The sequence below is a fragment of the Eurypyga helias genome, unplaced genomic scaffold (genome assembly GCF_000690775.1).
Source record: "Eurypyga helias isolate BGI_N326 unplaced genomic scaffold, ASM69077v1 scaffold35294, whole genome shotgun sequence".
NCBI classification, from domain to species: domain Eukaryota; kingdom Metazoa; phylum Chordata; class Aves; order Eurypygiformes; family Eurypygidae; genus Eurypyga; species Eurypyga helias.
Window position 1 is genome coordinate 1 of NW_010247526.1, and position 9,702 is coordinate 9,702.

Genomic DNA, 9,702 nt, shown 5'->3' on the forward strand with positions numbered 1-9,702 from the left:
GGCCTTTCACCCTGGAGTCGGCGACCTGCAGGGCGGGGGGAGGGCTCCAGGAACCCCCCGGGGCTGCCCGGCTGTTCTGCCTGCCAGCCGCGGGTGCGGAGCCCGGCCTGACGTTAGAATTCCCGCGGTGCTGTCGAAAAAACCCGGGCATTTTTGGATGTTTTGCTGGCGTCGGTCTAAAACAGGATTTATCGTTTTCCTGCGTGTATGGCAGAAGCCATTTATTTCACTTGGGTTATGAATGGACTTCAGAGTCATAAAGGGAGATAAAGTCACTTTAACTTTTCCTTCAAGTCTAATATTTTTAGTCAATAACGTCATCTCATTATAGCTTGTTTCTGTCTTGGTATAACCATGGTTGGTTGTGGTGGGTTTTTTATTGCAACTAGACTAATATTCTGAAATGTCGCTTAGATTTAACTCCTGCCGCGAGTTTGGCTTCAATATCCATGTGCTAAAATTTAAATGGAGGATTTGGTTCTGGCTTGTAACAGCAGTAAGACTAGTATTTCACCAAGGTTTTGACTACCAAAACCAAATGCTGTAAGCTTAAAGGAAACCAAGTTTGATGTATTTTTATGTTACTTTGCTAGAATGTTGTTAACATATGTTACGCGTGTTCAGTTGCAGGTTATCCAAACATCAGGATCTCTTTAGATACAGACTGGTTGGCCAGAACTGCGCTCAGCTAGAAACTATGAAGAAACATTCTGCATAAAACTTTTACTTGACTGAGGCCATGGCATCTTCATCAAACTTAGATGCTGGGGCCCAGTTAATTGTAGAAGAATGTCCCACTAGCTACAGCCTTCCACCCATGCCGGACATTAAAGTGGAGCATCAGCTTGACACTGGCACAGAAGAAGGCCCAGCTCAGAGCGTTGCCATGGGAATGAAATTCATTTTGCCCAATAGATTTGATATGAACGTCTGCTCGAGATTTGTGAAATCTCTGAATGAGGAGGACAGTAAAAATATTCAAGACCAAGTTAACTCTGACCTTGAAGTGGCATCTGTCTTATTTAAAGGTTGAACTTTATGGTACAAATTGTTATGTGTGGACTTGTGTCATCCTACCAAGCTGTTAGTGTGTGCCTTACGTGTGTGTTAATCAGTAATAGTTTTTTGCGACTTGTTCCCCTAATATTTTTATTAAATGCTTAATGGATTGTTAATGTAAAATTACTTTCCCCTAAGATTGTTTTTAAAATCACATTTTTAATTTTTTTTTAATTGAAAAAGTAGTGGCACAAGAAGTCTGTAATGTAATTTAGTAAGAGCTGATGCTGATTGTGAAAACAAGCTTACTCTTTTGTCTAGCATGTCCTACAACATGCTACTTGTTGAATGTATCTGTCTTTACGGAACACTACCGAAAGCACTATATGATCATTTCCACTTAGTAGCTTTCTGCAGCAGGTTTTATCTTTTTGCTAGTATGATGAGAAAATAACATAGGTCATGCGGTTGACTTTGTTTTATCAAAATGGCTGTACAAAGCCCGTAGAGTGATTGGCTCACCAATTGTGCATCACACCACCTGGAAGCAGATGCCGCTGCAGTTCTGGATCCCTGCAGCTGATCTCCAGCCATTGTTGGGCAGCTTCATCAGAACTGATCCGTGCTTTTTCATGGCTGAGCATATCAGTGGACAGCAGAATTAGGATTTCTGTTTCCCTTTAACAATTAGAGTTTCCAGTGCTCACTGTAATAATTCAGATTGTCATTAGTGTATCTTTTCATGAGGTTTAATTTGACCCATTTCCTATAACAAATGCAAACGCACACCTATTGTTGATTTTGATGATTTCTCTGATTTATATTGTTTGGCTGCAGTTCAGCCATTGTAATTTTCAAGCTTTTTTGATTTGCAGGCCCGAAGTGCTACTAGTGGAGCTGCAGACCTGAACGGCAAATTTAGACCCATCTGATAGGGTTGTTTTTTGTAGGTAACATTTGTGAACCCCTTAGAAGTAGTCCTGCAGATGTAGGGACCGCAGGTCAAAAATCCCTGGTAGGTCTCTTCATTTGATCGCGTCAGCTGTAGCTGTTTGGCAAACAAAATATGATTTCATTTTCATCCTGTTACCCTCTGCTTTTAATTGGTTCTTTCCCTGAATTTACGCTTGGGTTTATGATCGTGAAGTTCTCTTACGGTGTGAATTCAGTGTGCATGTTAATTAGCTTCCAGTCATTAACTGTTAGTGCACACTGGTGTCAGATCAGTTCAGCCGATAATGGAGTTTAAGCCTTCAATATGTTTTTCCAGTATGTAATCAGTTAGCTGCTTAAAAATCACTTGACTTCTCAGCTACTTCGCAGAACCTACTTTTGAGAATTAGAAGGCAAGAGAACATATGTATTTTGTAATAAAATGCCATTAGATTCTAATAGAAAGCTAGAAAAGTTCTACAAATGAACACAGCAGCAGTGAATGACTTCCCGTGGTGTCCTGCTGTTGCATTTTATGTAAGTTAGCGTGGAATCTCTCTTCCTGCTGGATAAGTATTCGTAAGGCATTCATAATGCAGTTACAATTTTATCCAACAGGAGTGCAAAAAGTACTGGTGAAGAAAATTAGTGAAGGTGGTCCCCACTCATGCAGTGGAGTGGTTAGAGAGTGGGCAAAGGGATGAGCTGAGCGGTTACCAGACTCCATGGCTGACCACAGCTGTATCGTGTTATTGCACTGGAGAGTGTGAGTGGGCGTATGTCAGACTAGGTGGAGCCATCCTACTTGATAAATCCACGTCAGGCATGTGGAAAATCTAGACAAAGGCTTACCTCATTTAGACACCCGTTTGTCTTGGGGTGACATGGTGCCATACTGAAGTTGTGGAGTAGCAGCATTGTTGTATGCCAGAAATGAATACAGCCTTTAGTCAACACTCGCAATACCAAGTGGAAAAAAACTGTCAAGAAGCTTACCTAACGTGGGTTTTAAGGCTGTTGTGATACTGGTGCTTTCTACTTAAAATCTGTGGCTTTCTTTTAGTGTTCTTAATGGTACTAAAATCCTGTCTGTTTTCTTGGTTCAATGTAGCTGAATGCAACATCCACACTTCTCCTTCCCCTGGTATCCAAGTAAGGCATGTTTATACTCCATCAACCACTAAGCATTTCTCACCAATAAAACAATCAACTACCCTAACTAACAAACACAGGGGAAACGAAGTCTCTACAACACCTCTGCTTGTAAACTGTAAGTATCCTCCTGCCTACTGCTGTTGTTATTTTTTGACCTTTATGTTAGATAATTGACAGGTTTTTCTGCCTTTTTTTTTATTCTTTGGTGTTGTAATGAACTTTAATACAAGAAGAAAACACTGATTTAAATTCTTGATTTAATATTTTAAAGCAATTTTAAAGCAATTTAAAATCAATTTAAAGCCATTTTAAATAAATTTAAATATTTTTCTGATCTATTCTAAGCTTTAAGTTAATGTGCTTCATATACCTGTTTTCAGAACTTTTGCAGCTTGTAGAATTTATTGAAATTAAATGATTGGCAAGTGCTGTGGACTGCTGCAAATGTCATGATTGTCACGAGTCTTGAAAGTCAAGGCTTTTATATATGGGGTTTTGTTATTCTTAACTGTCAAGCATTTTCTTTATAAATTAATTCCTCTTAAGTTACTTAATAAATTATTTCCTGTATACATTTTAGGTCCAATTTAAAAAGAAAACAAGGTACTTGCTTGGGAAAAGTTCATCTGTAACTGCAACATGGGTCTCTGAAAAAAAATACGCAGTCTTTCTGGGAAAAAAAAAATACCAAACTTTCGTGTGGTGAAGAGCACAACGAACATTTACATATTATGTAATCATCAGCTAATTTTGTTATTATGTAATGTGGATAATGTCTATTCCTTCCTGAGCACCTTACAGACCTGCTCCAAGCTGTAGTTATCAAAACCATGCACCTGTGTAGAGTTTACTCTGGGGTCAGAGATGGGTTTTTTTCATAATCTCTTAAAACTTATTCTGCTTTTAATGCTTGGTACTTTTTAGTACAACTTAAAAAAAAAACCCAACACCCACGATTTTTTTCATGCCCTGCAGATGTCCTTGTGTATAGTTACGTAATGTCTGTTCTGTTCCACATTGTAGCGAGGGAAAGTCATGCTGTGGGTTTTATTGAGCAGCATGACAGCTCTCCTGATGACATGTGATCTCTTAGATGCCACTTTTAAACTACACAGCCCTTATTTATCAAAATGGGCTTATTTTCATTTCATAAATATTAGTAATGTGATTGGCTTATAAGGAGTCAGGGTAAAAGTAGCTTTGCTTTCTAGTGTGATTTACACATTGATTAAAGAATTGCCTAAACCTGTGAGACCCTCTGGAAACTTTTCAGCGTTTAAGATAGTGATTCCTGTTCAGAGTATGAGGTGAAACCTATCTACACTCTCCCATCCGGGTTCTGTACAGCTCAAGCCACCGGGCATGTTATGCCCAGCTCCCGGTGGCGCAGAATGAGAATCGGTATGAGTAATGCACGCTTTTGCTTCCCGTTTTGCAGCTTTATCAGTTCATCAGCTAGCAGCTCAGGGAGAAATGTTGTATCTGGCCACCCGTATTGAACAAGGTGAGACAGAGGGAGGTTAAATGCCTTCCTTTTTTCTTTGGGGTGTTTATACTTTGTTGCGCTTGACTTTTCCAAGTAGCTGTATTATAAAAAATACTCAGCTTTGGTATAAATTGAAGGATATTTGAGGTGTCTGTTCTTTGCGGGTGTGGATTATTGTTTCACTGGTCTTTTATTCACTCGTTGCTATGATTTGCATTTGAAATTAAACCTTGGCATTAATAGGAATTGTAGGTAAGTCCCTTCCTCCCCCTGCTTCCCAGCTATATAGATAATCCATGGAAATAAGAAGGGAGAATCTGTTAGTTCTATCAGAATAGCTTGGGGGGGGTTATCATATCTGTAATTTAAAACATGTTTAATAATGGTGGCTTCCAATTCTATTTAATCAATCAGCATATAGAGCTATATGTTGGTAGTTTAAGCCACAGGTCCCACCTGCAATACAATAGTGCTACTCATGTGATAGTATTAATTGTGAATACTTGTGTGTCTGTAATAAGTATGCAAAACATCAACTCTGCCTAACACACTGAATTGAGTACTCTTAATAGTATATATTCTTACTGCATTATTAGTAATCAGCCATGCTCTCAGTGCATCTTTATTTGAAATGTGACGAGTTGCTGAGTCTACGTGCTTTGTGATGAGACACGTATATGGAAAGCAAATAGATTGTGGAGTGTCAGTAACAGTTAAAAGTTCATACTACAGTGCTATGATAAGCATGGAAATGTTTAAGCACTTGGATATTATAAAAAAAAATCCAACTCAGTTATTTCAACCATCCAGTTGTTAAAAAATCCTTTTCCTTCTTCCAGCGGCACTAGAGGTGGACATTGTTTCCACAAAACACCCTAGTGATTGCATGAACTTTGGGGGGAATGGAGCTGTACTGTCTGTATTGTTTTACAAAGCTAATTCTTTACAAGACTCTGTGGCTCCTTCTATTGAAAAAGAATGACTTTCTACTGCACTATACTGAATGTAACTCTTTTTCAAGCAGCCCTTCCCTTCTTTCCAGAGATACAGCCCAGATTACAGACTACATGTAACATTTCTGACTAAAAACAGAGCTTGATTTTGAGGGCTTAAAAAGATAAATAAACCCAAATCTTAAATTTTACTTTAGTCAGTTGGATTTTTTTTCTTTCTTTCTTGGACAAATATATTTGCACCACCATTGGGACAGAATTTTGGTTTTAAAGTTAAGATGAGAGTGACTTGTAGGACACACTGGTACCTCAATCATCAACATTTCACCAGCTCATACAGTGCAGTAGTGAAATTACTATTTCACTAAATTAAATAGATTGGATTAAACTAAGTTGCATTTTTTTCTTTAAACAGAAAATGTAATTAATCATAAGGATGAAGAAGGATTTACCCCTCTGATGTGGGCTGCAGCTCATGGGCAGATAGCAGTAGTGGAATTTCTTCTCCAGAATGTAAGGAAAAACCCACCATTTTAAATGTATTTACTTTTTAGTTCAGTTTGCCCTCCTAAGTTTGTCAGACCTGCTGTACAGTTAAAAAGTGTTCTGTGCAAAACCTCACATTTAAAAAAAAAAAGTGTGGTTTGATTTTCTTTTCTAATTATTATTATTTCAGGGTGCAGATCCTCAGATTTTGGGGAAAGGGCGAGAAAGTGCCCTCTCGCTGGCTTGCAGTAAAGGATACACAGATATTGTCAAAATGCTGCTTGACTGTGGAGTCGATGTCAATGAATATGACTGGGTAAGACTCTACCTTGAATTTATGTCAGAGGGTGCTTTGGTCAGAAATATGAAACAGGGCACAGCACTGGTGTGGGCTTGAAAATTGTTCTTCTGAAATACCTGAATGTTTCAAAACTTCTGTAGGATAAGAGAAGTTGGCCCTCCTAATTCTGACTTCTTGGTAAGAAGAGAATGAGACTAATGCTGAATCCTTGTAGGAGCGTGATCCTGCAGTCTGAACAGTAGACAAAAAAAGATGGAAGTTGTGAAGAACCAAAACAGAACCTTATTTTTATAAAACATGTGAAGTCTTTTACTGACCCGTAAAGTGTATTGGTGTGCTAATGAATTTCAGTTGCAGACTGTCCAGTCATTGTCTAAAGCATTTTTCCCTGCTTTTACAGAATGGAGGCACACCGCTGCTCTATGCAGTGCATGGGAATCATGTGAAATGTGTAAAAATTCTCCTTGGTAAGCAGACTGTTCAAACAGAATTATCAGTAGTAACGTACTGTCAGTTCTCCTCATCAGAAATACGAGTTTCTTCTGTTTTACATAGAAAGTGGTGCTGATCCAACTATCGAAACAGATGCTGGCTATAATTCCATGGATTTGGCTGTAGCCTTGGGCTATCGGAGTGGTGAGTATTGCAAACATAAATGCATTGCTTTTATTTTTACCGCTCCATGTTTATGTAGCTGCTGTAATGACATAGTGGAAGTTTTGCAGCTGTAAGAACGTCCCTGTCCTAAAAGTCCTAATACACGTGAATGTATCAGCCCCAAATGGGTAGGAGCTTCTGTCCCTGTCTCAGAAAGCCGTGCGCCTAGTAAGAGAACGTCATTGACCTGGACCTTGCATCTGCAGGCACAAATAAAGGTACGTAGGGCTGGTGCAGCCACGATCCAGATAAGGGGAGCTGCGCTGCTCTCATGCCCTGTACGAAGGAGCGTGTGTCACGCTGGACACTGATAAGAAGCCTGTAGCCCTCCTGAACCCCTCACCCAGGTGCTCTGTTGCTTGGCATGATGTGATGTCGTTTCCAAAACCCTCCTACCCTGTCAGACTAGCTTTAGCTCTAGTACATCTGGGAGGCAGACAGTAATAGGGCCAGGATCAGTGAATTAGGATACCTTACTTCGTTCTGGAAAACAGAGGGAAAGAAGGGATTCTGCACTGGTTTTCCCTCATGCTGCCTTCATTTCGAAAACTGCGAAATGTCTGCTGTCGCAGAAATGAATTGAATCCAAAAATGAGCCCAGCATCGTGCATGTAGCTTTTCCAGGCAGAGCCCTGTGTTTATGGGGGACAGTAACTTCACAGATGTCTAGATGTAGGACCGCTTCAAGGCTTCAGTCTCGGAATGTTCCAAAGAAGTAGTTTCTAATAAACACTTTTGCCTACTTTCCATAAGCCTATGAAGATTTAAAGGTTTCCTTCCATATGTTACCTGCCTATTCAAACCAGAGAACAGATCGTCACCTACAAAAACCATCCCCTCCCTTACTGGGTGTATTGATTTTGCATTGTAGGAGGCTTTTGCATCTGAAGGGATGCAAACTTTCCCAGAGTGAATCTGTTCCAGTCATCGTATTATTAAATGATTGTACAGGACAAGCCAGCATCTGCCAGGAAAAAAATTGTACAGCCCTAAAGATATGAAAAAAAAAAAACTGAACACTGATTATTAACCTCATTTTTTTTTTTCCTCTGCTTTAGTTCAACAGGTTATTGAGTCTCATTTATTAAGGCTACTTCAAAATATAAAGGAATAATGGTTGGCTCTTCTGTGGGTGTCAGTTCTTGGACTGGAGGTTGGCACTTCTTTTTATCCCGGTAATCAGTGACAAGAGGAAGTAGGTTTTTAACTTTACCTCAGTTCAACTATGTGCTGGTTTTAATTAAGCTTTTTAATGTGCTTCCTGTTTTTTCATTGTTGTTCATAGAAATATGCAATATCATCCCTTTCTTAAATATATAAAATACTATTTTAGATGAAAATGTCAGTTGCTGTGCATGCAAACCTTTGTAAATAAGCCCAGTTTTGATCATGTAAATGTTTACAAGAAGTGCAGCGGGTGGCACTGTGCCAAGTGTCCTATGTGGTCACATCATGGGAAGAAATTTGTTTAGATCCTAAGATGTATCACCATAGAAGATTGGTATTCCTGATGGTTAAGAATACCAAAATGTGCGCTGTCTGCGACTGTTTAAGATCCCGGGGTGGTACTGCAGTGTCAGCTTTCAGCCTTGTCTGATTTTTAAGTAAATTGGTTAAAAATTTAAGGACTTCGGTAGTTTGATTCCTACCTGATTTCTTTCCACCTGCCTCTCCGCCTTCCTGCTCTAGTCCTGAAAACAACTCGGCCAGAGTGTCCTAGGTATAAAGTTCTGTGGCCTGAGGAAGCCTAATGGCAAGTGCAGAATCCCTGGCTCGTAAATACCCTCTCTGCAGTGGCTGAAAGCAAGTATTGGCTGTATCAGCCAGCGGCTATTGCACTCCAGCCTTCCTCAGCCAAAGTGTGGTCCTTTGGGTCATGGAATCACAGACGGTCTCAAGTTGGATGGGACCTCTAAGGAACATCGAGTCCAACTCCCTCCTCCTTGCAGGAATACCTAAACCCTATGACTAAGAGCACCATCCAGACATTCCTCAAACTCCGACAGGCTGGAACTGCTGCCCCGGGGAGCCTGTCCCAGTGACCGACCACCCTTGCAGTGAAGAGCCTTTTCCCCAGTCTGACCTTCCCCTCAGGCAGGTGCATTCCATGTCCTCATGTCCTGTTGCTGGTCACCAGAGAGAGGAGATCAGCACCTTCCCCTCCACCGCCCACCTTGGGGAAGTTGTAGCTGTGACGAGGACCCCCCTCAGCCTTCTCTGCTCCAGGCTGAGCAAACCGAGTGGCCTCAGCTACTCCTCCTCAGTCTTGCCCTCGAGGCCTTTCACCATCCTGGTCACTGTCCTTGGATCCAGCTGCCTGACACTGCAGAACAGCACCCAGGCTGACAAATCAGGCACTGTTAGGTGAGTTTTCTGGGGCCCCTGCACTTCATCAAAACTACACTGAGTGATGTGATAGTTTTGCAGAAATAATAGATAGGCTTTTGAAAAAGACTTTCCAGAAGCTTTTCCCCTGAGATACATATGGATCCCCCACACAGTGCTGTGTTTCCATAAGCATTTCTCCACTGTGTCCACGATAGGTCTGGCACCTATGCACACCTATCCACCCTAATTCCCACCTTCCTTCCCCAGCCCATCTGTTGTGAGCCCAGTCTCCAGTTTACTCTCTGCCTCAGGCTCACAGGACACGAGTGGGCATAGTAAATTACTGTGTTCCTAATATAGTGTCTCTACTGCATTTAATTATTCTATCTGAAAATCATTCCATG

At 40.7% G+C, this 9,702-nt stretch overlaps 1 protein-coding gene across 1 annotated transcript; it reads left to right on the plus strand.

The window, feature by feature from the left end:
- The first annotated feature begins 646 nt into the window (after window positions 1-646).
- ANKRA2 (ankyrin repeat, family A (RFXANK-like), 2) lies at window positions 647-8,365 on the plus strand. Its single transcript, XM_010150761.1, has 8 exons — window positions 647-1,028; window positions 3,044-3,202; window positions 4,526-4,591; window positions 5,942-6,039; window positions 6,203-6,328; window positions 6,714-6,780; window positions 6,869-6,949; window positions 8,029-8,365. Exons 1-8 carry the CDS (start codon window positions 740-742, stop codon window positions 8,082-8,084), a joined length of 942 nt encoding a protein of 313 aa, XP_010149063.1. The 5' UTR covers window positions 647-739; the 3' UTR covers window positions 8,085-8,365.
- The last annotated feature ends 1,337 nt before the right edge of the window (window positions 8,366-9,702 follow it).

Coding starts and splice junctions, on each gene's coding strand:
- ANKRA2 (XM_010150761.1), top strand. CDS start 740: ATGGCATCTTCATCAAACTTAGATGCTGGGGCCCAGTTAATTGTAGAA. Junction 6,040..6,202: donor TGGAATTTCTTCTCCAGAAT/GTAAGGAAAAAC, acceptor TTATTATTTCAG/GGTGCAGATCCTCAGATTTT. Junction 6,329..6,713: donor ATGTCAATGAATATGACTGG/GTAAGACTCTAC, acceptor CTGCTTTTACAG/AATGGAGGCACACCGCTGCT.